The sequence below is a fragment of the Dermacentor albipictus genome, chromosome 8 (genome assembly GCF_038994185.2).
Source record: "Dermacentor albipictus isolate Rhodes 1998 colony chromosome 8, USDA_Dalb.pri_finalv2, whole genome shotgun sequence".
Taxonomy (NCBI): Eukaryota; Metazoa; Arthropoda; class Arachnida; order Ixodida; family Ixodidae; genus Dermacentor; species Dermacentor albipictus.
In genome coordinates this window covers 70,439,106-70,463,047 of record NC_091828.1, presented here as the reverse complement: position 1 = coordinate 70,463,047, position 23,942 = coordinate 70,439,106, and the positions used below count along the sequence as shown (strand labels likewise).

Genomic DNA, 23,942 nt, shown 5'->3' with positions numbered 1-23,942 from the left:
GGGTAGTGACCACCGCATATTGGAGTTACACGTCAGAGAAGCGCCGAATAGACCCAAGGAATGACAGATCAATTTAGTAGACTTGGAACTATTTCGTAGAACGCGAGAGACGACACAGCAACGATCAATCGCAGACATAGAACAATAGAGTAAGGAGCTCAGTGATGACGTCAAAGCTGCCACAAAAATAGCACCACCTTAATCTAACTTGGGTAAATGCGACAGCAGACTTCTCCACCTGTGGGAAGATAAGCAGTCGCTTCAGAATAGACTTAGTGTCAGAAGCATAACAAAAAGTTAAGAAAGCGCATAGCGCTCCTCAAGAACAAAATAGAAGAGCATGCTAAGCAATTGACCAAACGACAATGGCACGAGATCTGTAATTCCATAGACGGACAAATAAGCACCGGAAAAACCTGGCACATGCTCAGGTTCCTGCTTGACCATGACAATAACAAGAAAAATCACATGCAAGCCATAATTAAGTTAATACCTGCATATGAGGGTACAGAAGAGGAATTTCTGAATGAATTACAGCAGAAATACTTAACACAGGCACCCTCTTGCAACTATTCTAGCTACAACTAGAGTACAAACGCAAAATTAGAGGGGGAACTCATGGAAGCAGAAATTCGCGTTGCCCTACAAAAGTTAAACACCAAATCCGCCCCAGGTCCGGAAGGTATACCCAACAAGGCTCTCAAGAACCTCGATGATGAATCGATAGCCAAACTAACAGAATACATAAGCGAGTGCTGGCTAAAGGGAGAAGTGCTTACTGAATGGAAGAAAGAAGAAAGAAGAAAGAAGAAGTGACGATAACGCTCATTCCAAAGCCTGGTAAGAAGCTTGAGATCGACAACCTCAGACCAACCGCCCTAACATCCTGCGTCGGAAAATAATTGGAACATGTAATTTTAAACAGAGTAGATAACTTCTTAGAGCATAATAACATATACCCAGATACAATGATAGGATTTCGCAAAATCCTTTCGACACAAGATGCGATGCTGCAACTTAAGCATCAGATAATTGACTATAAAACGCGCTTTACACGGCACATCTTGGGCCTTGATCTTGAAAAGGCTTTCGATAATGCCAACCACGCAACCATATTGGAAAGCATCGAACGAATAGGACTAGGGCAACAGACGTATAACTACATCAAATTCTTCCTATGAGATAGGAAACCAGTCATACTTTTCGGAGGGCTCATGTCACCCAAAATCGACATAGGAGGGGCCGGCACGCCGCAAGCCGCTGTCATCTCCCCGATGCAGTTTAATCTCGTGTTGATGGGACTCCCCGAAAAATAATTCACATAGAGTCCCTGAACCACACAATATTAGCGGACGATAATACTATCTGGACCTGTGATGGCAGCGACAGATGAATAGAACGACTGCATGCTGCAATTACCACAGTAGAGGAACACCACATAGGAATAGGCCTCACATGCTCTGCTGAGAAATCTGAACTTCTCTTGTACCGCCCCAAACTTAGGGACAGGCCTCTCAAAGGATAAGACAGAAAGAAGGCTCATGAGGAAATCAAGCTAGACACCCAGAAAGGGTGGAATATCCCAACAGTCCACCAGCTCAAGATGCTGGGTCTAGTAATCGAGAACAAAAGCACAAATGGGAAAACCATAATGAAGTTAGACACAAAGGTAACAAACTCCATGAGATTAATCAAACGAATTACTAACAAGCACCAGGGCATGAAGGAAGAAAGTATCATACGGCTGACACAATCATTCGTAGTCAATCAGATCACATTCACAGCAGGCTTCCATCATTCATTTGCAGCGGAAATGACTAAAATTAACAACCTGATAAAAAAAGGCATACAAACTGGCACTAGGGATTCCCATCAGTACGAGCACGGATCTTTTGCTAATGTTAGGACTCCACAACACAATGGACCAACTTATAGAAGCACAACAAACGTCTCAAACAGAACTAACGAAAACCAAAACGGGGCGGCATATACTAAGCAAACGAGGAAGGAATTACCTCAATCCATACGAGGAATAGAGGACGATAACGAGAGAAAATCAGGACAAACTCCTAGTACAAAATATACCCAAGAGCATGCATCTAAGTTACAACGACGGCAGATGGAAGAGTAGAGCAGAGAAAATAATCCGAAGCTTTGGGTCAGACGACAGAGTAACCTTCGTAGACGCGGCTGAATATCCACACAGAAATAGCTACGTAGCAGTAATCCACTGCTACGTAGTCAAACAGTCTGTTTATGTTGTTGATTCGACGCAAAGGTTGCCCTGATTCTCCTAGAAATTGCAATGATGAAAATTTCGTACAATACTAATGTCCAAGCTAATGGCGCAATAATACTGCAATTTATTAACATTTCCCCTCTAATGGATTCGTATATTGTTTGCCTACTGCAATATCTCTGATTCGCTTCAATGTGAGGCATTGCATACAAAGGACCGCGAGCTTCTTAAGTATTATAGATCCTTCATCCTTGAACAAATCGGCTGTTATTCCATCTTATCCGGCCGCTTGCCCCGGGTCTTGTAGTTACATGGTCATCTTATTACGTCAGGCGTTTATGTAGAGCGTCTGCACGTCTTCCATAACTACTTGCAATGAACTTAGCATGGCGGCTCTGGGTACATTACAGGTCAGTATGTAATTATTCTGCTGCGGTTTCTATAACCAAATTTCTGATGACATTACCTTGCTTATTTCTCACTGCAAACGGATTACTCGAGGATACGCAATGTTTCAAACTCATTGATTTCATGCTGCCCCCAAATCTCACAGCTTCCTAAATTTTTCCAACGCTACAATTTATGATATCGCTTTCGTTCATCGTGTTTAATAGCCTGGACCTATGAGCGATTTCTACCTGATCTTTCTAATTAGGTTGTTCCATGTTTTTCTTTTTCTTCAATAACGAATTTGTGACTTGGCAGGGCTAACCTGCTGGTGGCTTTGGTGCCTTCCCTTACACTTTGAGTGCCCAATTTATATCAGCATGCTAACGGCGTCGTTCATTGCCTTGATTTCATGTTCGTCTTCCTATTTTAGAGCAGCATATTTGTTTGGCAGCGCAAGCCTAAATTCGTCTGCGTTGGTCCTTAAGGTACCTAGGATGGTCTGCATTTTTTTACTAATTTTGCTCTTTTCTTTTTCAAACTGGGAGAATTCTTCACCTCAATAGCCTATCGTGACTGTCCTTTACACTTCCTCACACTTCCACAACCTTCGCTAGGCTGGGTTGGCCAGAGGGTATTAAATTTTTCCTCTACTGTTTGTAAACACGCAGTTTTCCATGTCGACATCCTGTTACTTCGTTCGTGAAGGAGGTATTCATTATTCAGAGACTATTTCTTTCTCCGAAATTTACTAAGAAATGTGATCTAGTGATTTTACAATTGACGCTGTTGTTGGAAATGACTTGTTTTAAGACTGGTGCCCCCCACCTACTTCATTGAAGTCGCCCATGACTGCAGTGTACTGAGTTTGCACCTTTCCATAGGTAAGGGCATTTGAATACTTGAAACTTTCGAATGATGAATTGGATAGAGTCCTATTTGATTCGCTCTTTGAACCCAAAGTAACAATTCATAAACGCGAATATTTCTCAAATAATTTTGAATTACTTCAAAATGTTACCTTAAGTAAAAAAACATAAAACTTTACGAAAAGCACGTTCGAGCCCCCTCCCCCTCTTTGTGGACACAGCTTATATATTGAACATCACGACTTCTGTAGTGTTGCAGGTTACGACACCTACGTAGCCAGTCTTTATAGGCTGTGCAGCTATCATTCGCCCTCTACTGATAAGTCCTGTGCGTACAGGGAAGCTACTTCTCTGCTGGCAATGCTTCATTTCTGGTTTACCTAAACAATGCTTCCTACTGCACTACATAATAGCCTGAACTTGGTAAACTTAAGAACAATGGGATGTAAATATTACAGGCCAAATTAATGCTTACAAACCCACTTAGCACGAACTTCCGGTTAAGCCCCTTGGAACACACCAAGCTACAATAGCCTTTAAATCTGCAGAAGCCTACAGCAGGCACCAGTTTAGCTGTGGGGTTGAAGTGTCCTTCAAGAGACTTTTATTGTTAAGTGCTAGAAAAATTCAGATACATGGGCAGGACGCATTGCGCACGTAGTTTGTATCTGAACACGTAAAGATTGTATGTCTACATTACACTATGCAAGAAAACACGCTCTCTTTGTCGGATAACATGACGGACAAAAATGCATGACCGGGCAATTTCTGGGGTTATGAACGCGCTGCTGGTACTACGTGGACACAAAGGGTCCGCAAAAATTCTTATCACTTTACAGGTTATTCGAAAGCCATCCGATATTCAATTAGACTCGCTTCCAGCACAATTCGAGTTGGTCTCAAAAACACTACTCGCACAACCCTACTCATTGCAAATTCAGAAAATTTACAAGGCTGTATAATTTCTTCATCATCATTACTGCAGGCTGGAACGTAAGCTTTTACTTAGCCTTAGGTTATATTTTCTCATTCGATTTTCTACGACAACCGCTCTCTTGACACGAATGCTGTAGAATTCATCATTGTTGCCCTCTTTATAATTGTTAACCAGAAGTCTCAATCTAGAACCCTGGCAGTGTACGTCGCCCTGAGTCCGCATTGTATAAGCCTCGCCAGTTCTTGCTACAGGTGCTTCCAAGAAAGGTTTGTGCAAACATACCACCATTAACATTCACATGCTCTTTCGTTTCTCGGCTATGCAGGAGTACATTTTCCTTGGAATTCTGCTGTCGTCATCAAGCCTCCTACGCATTACTTTTTCCTACGTAGCCGCCCTTAGATTGAGGGAAGCATTTGGTTCTTTTCTTTAGAATTGGCGCCCAGTGAAAGTTCGCGGATCACTCCACTTCTCTGCTCGCACCAAACGACTACTCGTTCCGGAAGTCGCTGGCGATTGCTATCGGATTTTTATTATAGTGAATTGCTGAATGTCAGTATTTCGAAAGCAAACGTAGCTTCATCTTCTTCACAATACAATTCAGGTTATACAGTGATTTCGAATTGAAAATATCGTAACGCTCCATAGGTGGTCGACGCACATTTATGTTATTACAGAAAGTGCACTGCTATGTCCGTTTAGGGCACAGTTTTTCCGGAAAAGACGTAAACAACTCTTTGCATATATCATGACTACGTAGAAAAAAGTTATCTTCTTGTAAGGTGTGCAAACTTGATTGAACTGACGTAAACTGATAAACATAGCCCTGCGCTGTCGGTGCTATTTCGGCGCAGCTCTCCGACAATCCATGAGTTGAAATCCAGATCGAGCGTCACGTCAAAACAAGAAAACTAAATATATAAAGGCTTATGCTCATTAGCGTAGCTCGTTGAAAACGGCGCTCACCGAAGTGGTTTACTTCTTATAAAGACTTATCAAGTCACGTCGTTGGTGTTCGGACAGTCTTGGTGTCTCATATTTAAACCAGTATTACACCCGTTGCCCGTGGCAATATGAGTCGGGACTGTGACTGAAAAGGAACATATAGAGAGTAAACAAGAGCGGTCAACCTTTCGCTGGGTGAGGTGCGGTATTGTGCGCAGGGGCAGATTATTCTCGCTGCTGCTCGTCTTCCACTCACGCGAGGGGGATATCAGTTACATAAGTACGAAACGCCAACTATTTTAATTATATTCCCATCATCGTCTACAACTTATTTTTGTGTCCACGGAAGGACCATGTCATGTGCTAGCTAATTCCAACTTGCACTTTTAAGTTTCCTATTTCATCACCGCATCTGCATTTTCTGCTTTCGCGGATTGTGCTTCTCTAAACTTAGCAGGTATGCCGCAACTCTAATGTCTTTAGCTTAATGGGAAATAGGATATCCGGAGTACACGTTCGCCCTTTGATACACACCGCTACCTTCTTGCCTCTTAACGTGTCGTCTACAAACATTCGTCAACGCACTTCATGCGCTTCTTAAATTGTTTTCGAGCGGACCCAGTTGAAAATGACAACAGAGGTTGCCTTCAGTACTACAAAAATTTCCGTTGCACAACAGCATTTTTCTGAAGTAACTACAGATTCCTGATGGAGCGCCAGACTTTTCTGATGTACAGCAGACATTTCTTGTTGTGACTATAGAAGTACACTCTGTCGTATGTCTGTTGTTACAACAGAAAGCAGAAGCTCTACAACAAAGTTTTGCAGTACTAAAGAAAAATTTGTCATCAGAACAGGCACCCTGTTGTCCCAACAGAAATGGTCCTGAAGTAACCCGACAAACTTCTGTAGTGCTACAGACAGCTGTTGAAATATTACCGAAACCTATTGTGGCAAACAGGCCCCCAGTTGCCACAACAGAAGTGTTCTTAAAGTAATGCGACCAACTTGTGTTGTACTGCAGAAAAAATTTGTTGTACGACAGAAACCTATAATTGCAACAGGCCCCCGATTGTCATAACAGAAGTGTTTATGAAGAAATGCGACAAACTTCTGTTGTACAACACAGAAATGTTGTTGTTCGACGGAAACCTATCGTCGCAACATGTACCCAATGATGACAACAGAAGTACACTGAAATTATGCGATGCGACAAGCTTCTGTAGTGCCCAGTTGAAAAAAACAACATGAATTCCTGTCGCAACTACAGAAATTTCTGCTGTACTACAGAAGTTCCTGACGTTTCTGTAGTTGCGACAGACATTTCTGACGTTACGACAGAAATGATGATGTCGCAACAGAAGCATCCTGTCCCGAAGACCAAGAGTTCTGTAGTCGCAACAGAAACGTTATGTCGCGACAACAACAGTTCTGAAGTCGGAACAACAGCTTTCTAGAGTGACCGCGACTATGACGTTACGACAGCAATGTTGACATTGCAAAAGAAACATTCTGTCGCGACAGCCAAGAGTTCTGAAGTCGCAACAGAAGCACTTTCCGTAGCGGCCCCTTTAAAATTGTATGACAATTTTACATCGGTGGTGTACAGTGTACTTTTCTCTTGCGTGGTACTCAATCATGCTTCTCTGAAGCCGGCAGTGCTGCTAGCACCGACACCGGTTTTAAAGTCGACGTGGCCAATTGTTATAATTGGGCCGTGACGACACGGCACCAGCAACGCCCAACCGGCCTACTCAAAATCGGCTGCTGATCAAAATCATATCATCTGCGAGAATGGCTGCGTATCCGTTTTGTTTTATTTGGTAAGATGTGGCACACAGACGGGTGGACACACATATGCGGTTACACTGACAAATTAGTTAATTCCCTACAAATATTTAACAAGCTTGTTCGAAGCGGAAAATGAGTTTTGGTTGGTACCACACAGTTGCGTGAAAAGCTGTCTCGCTCGGGTCTCATTAATCTGGTGTAGCGTTGCCGTGAGAAGCCAGTATGCTGTCAGAGTGAAGACTCATCCACGAGTCCTTATGTAGCTATTTACTATTGAACACACGATATAAATGTGGGCTCAAACTGTAAAGAGCGAGAGACAACTGTCAGAATTAGATGTAACAATCCTAACAGTGTCCCTAGTCACCGTTGTCAATTTCTGAATTTCTTATTCAGTATGGATATTTTACAGCAAAATCGATGTTTTAGCACTCCATGATGTACCTATCAATGGCAAGAACATCTTTGCTCTTCTACAGGTGTGGCAGTTAACGCAGTAGAGTGAAAGCGCATCTTGGCTTTTAAAATACAATACTAAACGGCAACGCGGACAGTGATTTTTACTGTTGACATAGCCAAAATGCACTCTGAAAGACATGTGCGGCGTAGTGCAGTGATGAGATGCTGGGCACGGGATCCTCCCGTCCGAAGTTCGAAACCCGTGTGGAATGGTTTTTTTTTTTACTTTTATAATTTGATTTCTTGTTCTAATAAATATACATATCCTTATAGGGGTCTCTGTCAATATTTAATTTTATATTGATCAGGAACTACAGAACTTTCGCCTACTAGACGTCACACTACAGACAACAGAACAACAGAAACAACGTCCCAAAATACGATAGATTGAAAATTTCCTGTTGAGTTTTTTGAAGTGGGGATGCTCGAGAACAACTGCCGTACCGCTATCAAACACTGGCATTTTAATCATAGTAGGTCAGCTCGTTTTGAAACAAAGCTATTGAAGGAAACGGACAGTTATTTCCCGCACGTGAAATTCTGACAGTCAGTAATTTTTGTAGTTGGGCTTGATTTTCTCATAAATACAACAATAAAGTTAACCCTAATAAATTAGAAATATGGAAGATCCTTTTTCCTGCATGGCTTAGACAACACTGTACGTTACTTCAGAAATCATATGAACCTTAGTGAAAATATTTTCAGTGGCAAACATTGAAACAATTGACAAACGTCGCGTTGTTTACTTTCACAATGACGCAGGCAGCAGTTCAGGTGCCTTTTGGAATTGTTAAGCGTATAATCTACGTCTATCTATGCTACATGGTACAAAGGAAGTTACCTACAACACGACAGTAGCTGTATTGCTTCTTCAATAACGCCTGTACTCAGAGACTTATATTTAGGCAAGTGTTGGAAAACTTAACGTACATTTGCACGGCTTAAACGTTGTCCCTATTTTTCGGTATGTCGATGATGTTTTAGTTATTCTTGACGTTCCAAATAACGATGAATGCACTGCAGCAGTGCAAAGCATGCTTGATCTTTTTTTTAGACGTTTAGGTCCACTAACATTGACGCATGAGCTTTCTCAAGAAACTAACATTCGCTTTTTGAGCCTGGGTCTTCAGCTTTTGACACAACGCTTGTGTTGCACGCTTGAGACAAGGGCGAAGAAGCCTTTACATCCATTTCGGGGTGCACGCACTATACTGAGGAGAAGTATTGTTGTCTCGTGCCTATCAAATGCCTTGGAGAAATCGTGAGTCCACAAGGCGAAAGGAAGCTTTCGGTCGCAGGTATATTAGGTATTTTTCTGGAATATCACAAAACCTAAATAAGCTTGGCTGGAGTCATAATGATGACAATTTTTCCGCGCCTAGAAATCGGGTATCACTGTGTAAGCAAATTTGCGCTTGCTTCCGAGAGAAGGCCCAGTGTAAAACTAATCACAGACAGCGCTTCACACAATGTGCCGAGTGTGCCGTATATGTGATCACTATCTCATGTGATAAAGTATACATAGGGAGAACTGGATGGCAGTAACAATTGACTTAGGTAGTTGCACGTAAATGTTAACAGCATTATTTAATGTCATCTAGGCGTGTGTTGCCGCGAGTGTGTGTGCAAACCTGTCTTCGACAAACGTGACATTGGATTCTTCTAACTCTACATTGCAATTCTACATTGCAATTCTTCTAACTCCTGTTATCAATTGATGACAGAATTGACGCTGTTGTTGCAAATGACTTGCTTCAAGACTGGTGCTTCCCACCTTTTGCATTGAAGTCGCCTATGACTGCAGTGTACTGAGTTTACACCTTTCCATTGGTAAGTGTGTGCGATTATTTAAAACTTTCCAAAGACAAATTGCATAGTGTCCTATCCGATTTGCTCTTCGAACCCAAATTAAAAATTCATAAACGCGAATATTTCTCAAATAATTTTGATTTAATTCAAAATCCTACCTTAACTAAAAAATTATTAAACTTTAGGAAAGCCACGTTCGACCTCTCCCCCTCGTTGCAGACAGCGCCTATATATAGAAGATGACAACTTCTGTAGTGTAGCAGGTTACGAAACCTACGTAGCCAGTTTTTATAAGCTGTGCAGCTAATATTAGCCTTCTACTGATAAGTCCTGTGCATACAGGGAAGCTACTTGACTGCTCGCAATGCTCCATTTCTTGTTTACCTAAAAAACGCTTCTTACTGCACTATGTAATAGCCTAAACTTGCTGCATTTAAAAACAACAGGACACGATCATTACAGACCATAATAATGCTTAAAAACCGACTTCTCACTAACTTACGGTTAAGCCGCTTGGAACACAACAAGCTACAATATCCTTGAAATCTACAGAACCCTCCAGCTGGCACCAATTTAGCTGTGGGGTTGAAGTGTCCTTCAAGAGACTTTTATTGTTAAGTGCTAGAAAAATTCTGATACATGGGCATGACGCATGACGTGCGTAGTTTGTATCTAAACACATAAAAATTATATGTTTACATTATACTATGAAAGAGAGCACTGTCTCTTTCTCGGATAACTTGACGGACAAAAATGCATGACCGGGAGATTTATGGGGTTATGAATGCGCTGCTGCTACTGCGTGGACACAAAGGGTGTGCCGAAATTCTGATCACTTGACTGGTTATTCAAAGGTCATCCAATATTCAATTAAACTCGCTTCCAGCACTATTGGAGTCGGTCTCAAAAGCACCGCTTGCACAAACACACACATTGCAAATTCAGCAATTTTATTAAGTCCCTTTTCTGCGCCCATCATCATTACTGCACACTAGAACGTAAGCTTGTACTAGCTTTTGGATACATCTTCTAATTATGCTTACTACGACGATCACTGCCTTCACATGGATACTGTAGACTTCCTCAATGTGCCGCTCTTTGTCCTTAATAACTAGAAATCTATGTGCCGCACTCACTTTAATCTAGAACACTGTCGCAGAGTACGTGGCCCTAAGTCCGCACTGTAGTAACCTCGCCAGTTATTCTGAATTCTCTAAGGCCAAGGATATTCCAGACTTTGCCTGATCATTCCTACGAGAGCCATGCTAAGCTCGGCCCACTCCAGTGCGTTCGCGTGTTAGATATTCGTAGGTTCAGTTTCTAGTGGCGGTCTGCCCGCATCCAGAGATTTTGCGCACCCCCTGTGGCATCGCAGGTCCGTGCACCGCCTTGGTCAAGGGCTTCGCACTGGCTGGAGACTGAGCGCCATGGCTTAATTGTAAGAGCCATGAGGTCGAAAACTGCACAAGGGAGGCCTTTTCATCTTCTGGTGTGACGGTGTCTGTGTTGCAGCTTAGTGGGCCTTCGTAATATGGTTCCATCTTAACTATTGTAGCCGCACTGGCTCACTGCATCTGGCTCACTGCATGGCTTCCGCTGATCCATGTCATCAGCAGTCTATATACTACTAAATAGATATAACTTAACAAATTCTGAGCATAATAATTTCGACCAAAAAAACTTCACAGTTTGCGACTATCTCCAAACGCCATAAACAATCTGCTCCCCGCACAGAAGCGGGCTGGCCATTTATTTATTGAAGCGGCAGATCAGTGCGCATCGCATTACGCAGCTCGTTGCAATAAGCCAGCCAGCCTTAAGGGCCCCTGAACCAGCTCTATGGAAGTCTTGAAATGTATTTGAAGATTAAATAGAATATTTCATAAATATTCTGACGCACAAAGGACTTCTGTTCGTTCACCAGAAGTGGTGTTATTGGCAATCAAAGAGCTACTTCACGGTGCTTCCATTCTTTCTCTGATGACTGACACGGCGCAAGCTACGACGGAGCGAGGCGTCCCCACAAAGCACCGCCTACGGAATGTCGGCGTGGCGGGCCATCAAAATTTGGTTTTGGATGCTTACGTAGAAACCACCACTTCCAGTTTTGAAGTCTACGATGCGCCAAACGCGGTTTACCCCAGAGAGCCGCAGTGCGCTAAGCAAGCGAACTCGCGGAGGCACCCCCCGGCGGCCGCACTATCAAAACTATGTTGCAGGCCGCAGCTGCAAGTTGCGTTGCTTGTACGCTACGATACGCGCAGCTGCAAGCACTCCACTCCTACAAACAGGCGCTGCTACAAGCTCAGCGCCACCCGCCGTGGTTGCTCAGTGGCTATGGTGTTGGGCTGCTGAGCACGAGGTCGCGGGATCGAATCCCGGCCACGGCGGCCGCATTTCGATGGGGGCGAAATGCGAAAACACCCGTGTGCTTAGATTTAGGCGCACGTTAAAGAACCCCAGGTGGTCAAAATTTCCGGAGTCCTCCACTACGGTGTGCCTCATAATCAGAAAGTGGTTTTGGCACGTAAAACCCCAAATATTATTATTATTATTACAAGCTCAGCGCCTGCTTTTTACACGTCAAGATTTCAGTGCGCGCTCCCGCCCATATGATCCTACGTGGCCGCGCTGCGCGGTGCTGACCGGCTTTTACCTGCACTATCTTGATCGACGCGCAGTAGCGACATCCAACTTGCGCGTTTTGAAGCGCTCTCTTTACGATGCGATCTCTCCCAAGCCGTGTAGCCAGGAGCGGTCGGTATTGAGCGCGCGCTGGCAAACAGGTGTGTGGTGTGACCTTAAGTTTCGCATTGTTCGGGGCTACTTGAGTGTTGAAAAGTTATTACAATCATTGCAGTGATGCCCAATGTCTATAACTCCGATAAGCAGGGTGACCAAAGTTCTTTTTCCGGCCGATCATGCACTGTCGTTATTCGGCTTCTTCTGGAAGTATGTAGTTATCAAAATTCGAAATCAGCTTTTCGCTTACATCAGTGCTTTTATTGAACTGCGTGAATAATAATAGGCAGCAACAGAACGCAGAAGCGCAATGATTCAAACACCCTTCTTTAATGAGGTCAGCTATTGTCCAATAACAGCCACGTCTGGGAGTCTGCTATATTACGAAATAAAGCGTACAGAAAACTGAGGCGCAGGCTTCCATTGAAAACAGGGCGTTCGAAAAAAAAGGTGATCTTACGCTCCACTTGCAAGCATCAGGCGTCGCCCACGACTGCAAACTTTGGCTTAGGTGTTCACAGCGGTGTATGTTATTCGCGGACTGCGTTTTTAACCACGCGCGATGCGACGTTCAGGACCCTTTTCAATAATGCTGAACCGAATTCCCAACTAATCAAACTATTGTCTAACTAAAAAGAATTCAAGACCATTTCACCTTGCCAAGGTGAATGAGGAGCGGATCTGGAAACATCGTGGTAAGAAAACTTGCACAAGCGACTTTATTTCATGAGTCATTATCACTTCGTAATGAAGATCGCAATGGATTCGGGGTCGCTATGACATGTGCTAACCGGCATACTCGCAACTGCAGACACATTCTTGTTAATGTGAAATCAATGCCCGTACGCCGGTGGGTGGTCGGTTGTGCCAGATTTGTATAGCATCGCAACCGAAATGTCCCCGACACGAAACGTGTAAACCACTCCCTTTTCATTCCTAACACATCCACTTTGAATTCGCCGACAACTCCCAGAATGGTAGTGCCATCAAAAGCGACCGACGTTACGTGAGCGGCCGTGAACCTTTCGACGTCGCAGTTCGACATCGAAGATACTGTAACGTGCCTTCACCGCATTCTCTGATTTGTGACGCTTGTCGAGCCGTGTGGCTTGCCACTTAAGGTCGGCCTCTCAGCCACGATCTTTGATAGTGTTTGTGGCGTGCATCAGTCATACTCTCGTCTAAGTTCGCGCCGTTGCACGTAAGCGAGCTGCTATATAGGCAACAATATATGGGATGCGCAAAGAAAACAAGACTGACTTTTGTGTTACAAATAGTAGAACATATCGTTTGAAGTAAAAGTGGCGCATTCATGTGGGTCGTAAAGAAGCGCACGTAAATTTGGTCTTCTACGACATGCCGCCGTCATATCATGTGTTGTGATTTTGTTCCTGCATTTGGTTTTCGCAATTCTGGTCGCGTGAACAGGACTCCCGCTGAAAGGAGCGGTTTCTAGACGTATTACATTGTGACTGACTGCATTTAGTGAAATGTTTTAACGTGAAATGAATGAGAAACGCCGCATAGTTGTCGACTTGTGCGCTCTTGGTGCAACTGCTGTGACTGACCGGCTCACATCTGAGGAGCACCTGAGGCAGCCTGACGTACGCAAGGAGCACGTCTAGGGGACGAACTTTCCGACGAGCAATACTTCTGCTCACTTGCAGAAAGTTTGTTCTTCTCTCCTGCACTGCGTATTTTTGCGTCTAAGACAGATGTTATGTGACTGAGTGATTGATGCTTCGCACCCGCCGTGGTTGTTTAGTGCCTATGATGTTAGGATGCTAAGGGGTGGTCTTCATGAATAGAAAAATTGGAATTGATATTTATGGAAAGTATATGAATGCTTGCTCCAGAAGCTCCACAACTCGAGTGGTGGCGCTGGCTAACACTCTCATGGTTAGGTCTAGACGTAAAACATGATGGGAAGGCGACGCCCTGGTAGCTAAATTGGTGGATCATCGCACGCGTAATGTGAAGACGTGGGACCATTCTCCTCCCGCGGCAAGTTGTATATGGATAGGGTTCCCTGTATTTTTGTTTTCCGCGAACAAAAACTATCATCATCAATGGCTCATACCACCGTAAGCATTCATACTCCCGTAAGCAAGCAAAAAATGCAATGGCTCATAGTCCGTAAGTCAGAGTCTACAGGCACTCAGGAAAGTGAAGCGAACAATGGTTCAATTCTTTATAACCACGCATACAACTCAACAGAACAGCATGTCGGTAACTGTCATCATCAATGGTTCATACCGCCGTGAGCGCAACGGCTCATACCCCCGTTAGCAAGCGAACAATTCAATGACTCATTGTCCTGTTAGGCTCATCGCTACTCACTTCACACGCGTAATGTGAACACATGGGATCGTTCCCCACCTGCGGCAAGTTGTTCTTTCTTGCACTTTCATTTCTATTAATTTAGCATTTGTTTAATGCCATTAGTGAGTACTAGTAATTTCCCCTAAGTTGCCCTTGGTGTCAGTTCTTGTGGGCTTCTTATGATTTGATTATTAAAATTTCGGCCCCTTGGTTAGCCCTCCCTTTCTTCTCGTACACTCTCTCTCTCTTTCTCTCTCTCTCTCTCTCTCTCTCTCTCTCTCTATATATATATATATATATATATATATATATATATATATATATATATATATATATATATATATATATATATATATATATATATGTATATATATATATATATATATATATATATATATATATATATATATATATATATATATATATATATATATATATTATGACAACCTGGTTTTTGTACCACATCAGGAACTTTGTAATCGTGCGTTTTTCCATTCCTCTTTCATTTCACTTCAGCCACCGTTGTAAGCTGAGCAGAAACCATAACCGCGTAAATGCAGGGGAGGAATGCACAGGCATAAAAGCGTGCCAGTACATGTTTTATTTTACCGCCCGTCAACTTGGAATGAAACATTATCGTGGATGCATTGCGGGTAGATCAGATACCCAAGCTACAAAGAAGGTTGCTTGCATGTCCGAAGAAAGTAACAGCAATAGGGCCACGGTCCTTCCTCGCGGGTGTAGTTGAACTTTTCATCAGAAGGTTTACGTACTCTGCACCTGAGAAAAGAGAAAAAGAACAACATTCAGACCACTAGAGGTCCAGATTATTACGACATTTTGCCATAAAATGAAAACAATGACAGGTTTACCGTTTTCGAAAAACATTAACGCTGCCTTGTGCCAGTGGACACCCTGTATAATGCTTCGAAATTTTCTAAATTTATCACGCCGCCTACTCATATGCCATCACCGACACGCTTGCTTTCTCTTGGCACCCATCCTTCAACAATGTAGAATCTGGCCTATGTATTACATGTGCTACCTATATACATTTTTTAGTTATGTCCACAACAGTATTGGCTACCATCGCTTGCTCCGCTGATTTCCTGTCAACATATGGTACGCCAATATTTTGTTTGCCAGGTCGTTCCACGGCCCTTAACATACCCCTGCATTTTTGATAACGTCCAAATTTAGGCTCCATTTGTTAACACCGGTGTAGTGCAATCACTCTACACTCTTTCTGCTTTCAAGGGTCGCGGTTAGCTGGCGGCCATGCCGGAGTAATGATTACTATGATTAATATACAATGCTTATATTTATTCTTGTATAAATTTTCTTCACATAAATAGATTCACCCATTACAAATTGGCTTTCATTGACTTGGCACTTGGCTTACTAGCTCCAAACTTTGAGCATTTAGAGCAACATAAAGCGGCGTTCGCATAGAGTAATGAGCGGAGTCTAAGGCCGAGGCAGTTTTAGCCGTGATCTTGCCGTATTGGTTTCATGCCCCCGTTTTTTCAAGCGAAGCTCCTATTGGCTCATAAATTACGGCGGCGGCCTGTTTAGGCAAAAGGCCAGTTGCTCCGAGATTATAGCAGCTACGGCAAAAGGCCGTTTGTTGAGTTGACAGCTGCGCCTGCGCCAGTGCGGGAGTCCTTAGCAAGGAAGTCGCCCAATCTCATGACAAATAAATGTTTTCGCTCTCTCTCCTAAGCAAGGTTCCTGGTTCTTAGGCGCGTGCTCACACCACGTGCGCAGCCATTCGGAGCCGTTTCACTTCCGCCGGGGAGGAAAGGGCAGGGAAGGTTTTCGGGTAGCTGCGCCGACTTCGTTTCCGTTCATTACATTCTCGGCAAACAAATGAAACGGCGGCGCGTTGTGCGTCTCCCCGAGAAACTGGCCGCGCTTGTCGAGCGGCGCCGATAACGAGCCCGCGAAAGGGCTTGCCATTGGGGCGCCGATTCAGCCGTTAAGGGCTAAATATAATTCGACGCAACGTGAACGCGCGCACACGTTATGTTACGTCGGTGAGAACAACAGCGTCAATAGTTCAACCGATGGTTCGATGCAGTGGCGCCGCCAACGTAACCGCACGCACCCGGCGTCTAACAACGCTCGCCCGCGCGCCGATAACGTCGGACTATAAACGCGCATTTAGAGCCGCCCGAGCCCAAGCAGTGCGACAGCAACCAAAAGATACCGAGCTGAAGGACCACGAGGCCGAAGCCATCCGACATTGATACCTGTAGGTTACGTAACCGTGTGGAAGGTCGGAGGCACGCACGACAAGCTTCGCTTACCGCTATTTTCCGGTAGGGGAAGGGTTTGTATTCTTTTTTCGTAGCAATTTGAATAGTACGAGGGTAACGCTTCGCTTTTATGTGAATTGACTGTATTAGCAGAACAGCTCATACAAGACTGCAGTTGCAACCACGTCACACGCGAGAAATAACAGCGCACATTTTAAGGCTACGGTAGAACACTCGCTCAACAAAACGTTTCTCTCCTTGTTGTCATTATTACACTTCTAGTTATTCAGTAGCAAAGCCACTGCTGCATTTAAAACACTTTTTCTAAACATTAGAAAGCGAATGTTAGATGAGGCAATTTATTTGTACATTCATTGTGAAAGAAAGGGCGAAAAAGCCCACCTAGAGGAATCGCGCAGCAAGGCAGTGATCGAGGTACATAAGACATTGGCGCCAGAACACGACTGCATACTCTCGTAACCCAATCTGGCAATACATGTATTGCTACTGCTAAGTGCTGAAGGTATATTAGGTTTCTTTTTTTACCTGCCAATGATAATATATCAGATAGCGTCTGCAGTTTGCGGAATAAAAGCCACGCGAATGTCACCTACAACATCAATTATTTCTTTACTTTTATGCATTCAATATTTCATAGCTGTGCAAATAATTCCTGACATCATATGCTAAAAAAGATTGACAATGGTGATGCGATCATTCGCCAAAGATAACAAGAAATAAAACATAATTTTTCCCCCACTTCAGGCACTGGTATGAAACTATAAAGAAAAACGTTTTTCGACACGAAAGTTAGCTTTTGAAGATTGTACGGTTCTATCTGTGATGCTCTGACGCATACTCACAATGCTGCTTGCTGTGTCCTTCATATATGATATTTTTTGTGCGCATTGATCATAATTAGTTAGTACAACAAAAGTTATTGTGAATGAAGATGACAATTATGAAGACAAGGCACCCATAATTGCCAGGGACTGGTAATATGCTGTCCCATATGAAATAATAAATTCGAGTGTTCATGCGGGCGATTAGTTATGGAACCCAAATCAGTGCACAAAGAAACCAATACGTGAAGTGAAATTGTAAGCAGACCTCCAAAGGTGCTTTTCGTAAATGCGGCATCCCGATTGAGGCGCATAGGCGCTCTGTAAAATTAAACACCATTGGCCCGAATAGCGCTAGAACCAGCGTTTCTCCGCCCTCAAAGTTCTATTGCAGAGCACGTTCTTTCCTATGGGTGTTTTGCACGTGCATTCTCGTACCGCGCTACGCAGTGCAGCCTCCTGAAAGCGATCAGCTTGTAACAATTACATAACCAGCTTCGGTGAATTCGTGATATATGCAACATGCCTTTTTATACTTCTCAATGTTGACACTGATCAAGAGAGAGAAAGAAAATACACAATACCACAATATAAGAAGTTCACACAGAAAGGCGAATACTATGGCAAGCGCTACTGTTAGCTAGCTCAGACTATCATCAGTCCTTGCAAATGGTTCGCGCCTGTTGGGTAGGCGTTTTATGTATGAGTGCAAGGTGGTTGTTCCGAACTGGGTTCCTTGTAGTGAATCCGAATTGAGGTGCGCAGCTCTTGTAGTCGCCAGTTCATTCATCTGGGTGAATAGTTTCACGTAATTCGCAGCCAAGACTCTCTACTTAATTCTGAAATTTTGTGACGGAAATGGCCTGGAAAAGTATTCCGCGTTTGTTCGAGCGTCGCGAACGGTGGTTCATCTGTGTGGTAAAGTCACGTCTCTTGACAGGTGAAGTTTTCTGGTGTTCTCAGTTTAGCTCAGACGCAGCTGACATTTATTTCCCTGAATTATTCGTATGGTGTGCGCGAATCTGTGTAGTCCTGCCCATGGCTTATGCCACTAAACACAGAACGTTTTAAGAACATCTCAAAACATCTACAATTGTATATAGGTGATATGGTTTACGAGAAGACTGTAAATAGAAAATTTTCTAAACATATTTTAAGCAGCTGAACAGCCTACTCCTTGTAATAAGCAGAGTCTACTTCAATAAACGCGTTCCGAACATCTACAATAAATACAATAATCTACAATAATCTACAACAAAAAAGTGCAGAGAATCTCATATGGCGTTTTGAGGGCACAGTGACCTTAAGTTGCTGAAGAGAATACGTCACGGATAAAACGACCTCTCGAGAAGCAACTTAATACGCTGGCGCAATACCCATTATTGTTGCATAATTTTACACCGGAACTTGATTTTTAGTAAAAACAAGGGCGGGCTATTATTATCAACGCTCGACGCACCCACGACACCTCGCCGCTCTTCTGTGCTCGTGCTACAAGGAATGAGAGCAGGAGAGAAACGCCCATGGCACAGTGAGCTGCGAAGTGCGGCAGTCAGATAGGCTGTACATTTGTCAGGCACGTGTTTTCATGATGGCAGCACTGGGACGCCGGAAGTTTAAAAAGAAACTGTCGTTGGCGCACTCAACATCTGGGTGTTACAGTCAGGGCCTAAGTACAATATGCCACCTGCGTGTTCTTTCGCAGTGGTTCTTTGTATTAAAAGCACTCTAATTATCTCTAATTTATACTACTATAACAATACGCAACATAACAGCCTATTCTGCCCAAGCTTTGGCGAACTATTCTCCTAGTAATTGCAGTTTATTGCAATGTTGCACGTGCGCTATTGTGCAATTTAATTGCTGTGCTCATCCAGTCGTTCTGCTTTGAGCTAGCTTTAGTCATGTAGAGAAAGCAGTAGGCTGAAAAGAGACAACCTTGCATAAAACCGAGAAAGGTATTGTGATGTGAGGAACTTAAACGTTTCTGTTGCGGGGAAGCGTTTGTCCTATAAAACTTCCTGTGAAGAGGGCAAGTGTAGTGAGAAAGAAAGCGCGTATACGAACACGAAAAGGTGCCATTTTCTACAACCGTTCACGGTGCACGGCTGAGCGCGTGACGCGGTAGATGGCACACAATGTCACCGCTAAGAAATTATTCGCGAGACAGGTACCAGCAAACTTCGGGAGCAAATAAGGTGCGTGTTCTTACAGGCGTTAGAAGGTCAAGGCACTAGGTGGCCAGTGCCATGCCACCATGGGCAAAGAGTACAAGAGGAAACGTCAGCAAAGTCAACGCAGCCGCGAAGCGGAGCAGGCGGGCGCATTCGCTTGAGCGGGCGTCAATGTTCGGTAGACCGACGACTGTCGAAGCGTGCCCATTCCAGCGCCAACACCTTACGAGTCATCAGACAAGCTGGTTTTCTACTCGCTTCGCCCAACAGGCATAGATGTCTGACAAATCCTCCTGCCTATTGCGGAACAGTGTCTGGTGCGACGCAGGCATTCCAGTTGCGTGGTGCAGCCCCGTCAAGCAGTGAGCGACTGTATTTCAGTACGAAGACTTTGTAGAGACGTTTTGCTATCAGCATTTATACCCAAGTGCTGTGAGAATCTCGTATTTTGTCTATTTATATGTGGATATACAATGCAAGTCGCGTTTGAAAAATAGTGTCTCTTCCCTGTTGCCTTCCGTGGTATTTCTGTGGCTCCCTTAACCGTATCGTAACATCAACTGTTTTCTTCTACAGGCATTGCACTTTTTGACGAGCAGAACTACAGACGGGCGGTTTCAAACACTTGTGAAAGCTCGGTATGTTAAATGTTACTCTTTTCTTTCGGCATCAAAGTTGGCATAACGATTGTATGGTCAGTAAACTGGCGCCGTCCTGTTGGCAAATAATCAAATGTAGGAGGATCGCCAGGTGCTGTTCTAATATGGCGACAGGATGTTTGTGTTGAGGGAAGAAGTGAAAAATATATCTTCGGAAAGCTTTTAGCTAACCAGGGCTTTTTTTGCTAACGAGGACTCATCTTTGAGCCCGTAGAACGCAGCAGCAATCACATGACTCGTCGCAATACATAATAGAGCTAACATATTCCCACATCCAGCAGCATATCTCAGTAGGCTTATCGGTAAACTATAACCTGACTGAAGATCATCCTCCAATAATTCTCTCTTCTTTTTCCTTTTCTATCGGTCCTGTCTCTGTGAACAACTAAATTAGTATGTTAATGTGTTGTCGGCAGGCATGCCAGCAAATCATCAACACAAGAGCAAACACTTGGTGAGCCTGCTTCTGTCATTTTATAAATTACAAATGAGGAGCAGCAATATACAAACAAGCTTTGTCACCTGCCTTCAAATAAAAAAGACGCTTTAATCATGCTGTTGCCGTCTTTCAGGCGAGTCATTGCACATTTTGGATAAATGTAATATATTCATTGATGTTGTGTATGCTCCACAGTTATCGTTCAGTGTCTTCATGTTCACAGTGTTAGACTCGATTTCTGGCATCTCGCTGCAACCTTCGTCATACACGAAGTCCCTGATATCAAAAGCCCGATTTTTTCAGTGACATACGCCCCGAATGAGGCCTAATGTGGCCCCACTTACGCAACAATATACTAATATCTGCTGGCATGGCAGTGCTTAGGTCAGAACGGCTAATGACTATCTTGGTGCCCAATCTCTTTCACGTGTAGCACGACGAGTTGACAACAATGACACAATGCCGTCACCTGACAGCTGTTCAGGCGGTCTGAAACATCGCCTCAGACAGTTCATTATTAACGTGTGTTCGGTACGACAGATCTTTCTAGCCTTACTCATACGCACGAAGTTCGGGATTCGTGTACGTAATGTGCGATTGAGGACGTAGAATATTAACAAACACTGTGGAGACACCTGTGTGTTTCTATAGAGAAGAGCTCTACTTAAGTATATCACGTTTCAAGGCTACATACTCGTGTATTACCAGTCATATTTTCATGTGGTATGGGACTTGCACGATGTAGCCTTATGAGACTTACGGACGTCTCCAATTATCCTCAAATTGATAAGTGTACTGGAGAAGAACGAGCAGCAGGCACTGCTTCGAGACAGACGACGACAACGAGAGGTTGGAGGCCTTGTGCCTGTGTTGACGAAGCTGCGTGCCCTCTCGCTGATCAGTCACCTTGAGCGCCGGTTCCGCTCATGTACGCTGCCGTCGTCGCCAGGCCAGGACCTCCGCCGGAAGCTGCACAATACACGCCCACAAGTGGCTTCTACGCCTCGCCTTTTGCAGCTGCGAACTACTTGCCCACAAGCGGCTTCTGCGCGCCTCTGCAGCCCCTACGCCCACTTCAGAACTGTGCATCCTTACCTCGGCCCCCTGTTGAAAATCCGTGGCGTACCCAAGACAACCGGACGATCTGCCTCACGTGTGCCTTTGCTGGCCACGTGGCACGGTTCTGCCGCCGGTGGGGTTGGTATCCTCCCGATACTGCGACAATTCAAGGGAATGCACCTGACTCCCAGTCCCGCTATTCGCCACCAGTTCCACACTTCGCTCCTTGATCTCCTGTTCACCAAATCTTCAACACTCGTCGGTCTCCATCTCCCCGTCGGCGTTCCCTGCCTCCCATCGTCTACCGCCCTCCAGCTGTGGAGGAAACTAAACGGCATAGTTCCGGAGGAAAGAACTGCGATCTCTTCGAACTGCTCAAGCCCTCATTTATTCAATACGAACTTCATTGAAGTTTTGCCGAAGGTATCGCCGTTCATGCCCTTGTCGACATGGGGGCTGCAGTTTCCGTGATTGCCAACCAGCTTCGCCGTACGCTCCGAAAATTCGCGACAATGTTTCCTGCCATTTCGCTATGTAAAGCAAGCACTGAGCCAATTGAGCCCTTAAGGACAGGTACTGTCCGTGTCGCCATACAAGACAGTTTATACCACATTAAATGTGTTGTTCTTCCCCGCTACTCTCATGCCATCATTCTAGGATGGGGTTTCCTCTCATCTCATCAGGCTGTTATTGATTGTGCATGTGCAGAACTTCCGCTGACTCCACTTTGCGGCAGTCTTTATGGAGATTGGTCTCCACCTTCTGCTCGAGTGTTCGTCGCCACCAACACTGATATCCCTCCTTTCTTTTCCGCCCTTGTACCCGTTTCCTGTGCTACTTTCTACGATTCCGTAGTTCTTTTCACGCCACTTCAACTTGCTGCATGCCGTCATCCCTTCTTGCTTCTCTTTGCCTACCTTCCCTTTTGCCAGGGCTCCAGTGCACTTCACGTTTCAAATTCATTTTCATGTCCGTCAAGCTTACATCATGGCGAGTGCCTCGGTGTTGCTAACGAATTCGACAAGAGCTCTCACTAAAATGTGCCTGATGACGCGACTCCTCTTCAAGTTCGCACCATGGCTTTCCCTGTCTCTGCGACTGCCGCCTGCATGTGACCGAACGTTTGCTCCGTCTATTGATCCCAACCTCACTCCCAGTCAGCACACGCACATCGTCGACCTCCTTAACCGATTTCGAACTTCATTTGACCTCCAAAGACAATGTATAGAACGTACCTCCGCAGTCGTTCATCACATCGACACCGGCAGCCACGCGCCTCTACGCCAACGTCCATACCGGGTGTCCGCGACGGAGCGCACTGTCATCGATGAGCACGCAGGAGACATACTCGGACGCAGTGTGATACCGCCATCACACAGACCCTGGACTTCTCAGATAGTGCTGGTCAAAAAGAAAGATCGCACAATTCGTTTCTGTTTGGACTAACGGCGACTCAACAAGATAACTCGGAAAGATGTCCGTCCTCTTCCCAGTATCGACGATGCACTGGAAAGCCTCCAAGCTGCTGAATTCTTTTCGTCCTTGGACTTACGATCCGGTTATTGACAGGTCCCGGTGGCTGACGCAGACCGCCCGAAAACGGCATTTCTTACGCCTTACGCCTTATATGAATTTACCGTGATGCCCTTTGGCCTGTGTAATGTGCCTGCAACGTTTGAAAGAATGATGGGATAACATCCTCCGGCGCCTCAAATGGCCGAAATACCTTTTTTATCTCGATAAGATTGTCATTTCTTTCCCGGAGTTTTCTTCTCAACTGCTCCGACTCAAATGCGTGCTCACTTGCCTTGCCGATGCTGTACTTCAGCTCAATTTAAAGAAGTGTCGCTTCGCCACCCGGCAGCTAGTCATCTTTGGCCACGTTGTTTCGAAAGATGGTGTGCTCCCAGATCCAACCCACCTCCAAACCGTCGATGAATTTACACGATCAAGGCGACAAAAGAACTCCGCAGCTTCATCGTATACTTTCGTCGTTTCATCCGTAACTTCG

General features: G+C 44.5%; 1 protein-coding gene across 1 annotated transcript in view; it reads right to left on the bottom strand.

The window, feature by feature from the left end:
* Nucleotides 1-15,068: 15,068 nt before the first annotated feature.
* The window catches only part of LOC139048813 (uncharacterized), a 42,425-nt gene continuing 33,551 nt past the window's right edge, over nt 15,069-23,942 (bottom strand). The window contains exon 5 of the mRNA XM_070523584.1: nt 15,069-15,280. Within this exon, the coding sequence (XP_070379685.1) occupies nt 15,172-15,280 (109 nt within the window). The 3' untranslated portion in view covers nt 15,069-15,171. The remainder of the gene's footprint in view (nt 15,281-23,942) is intronic.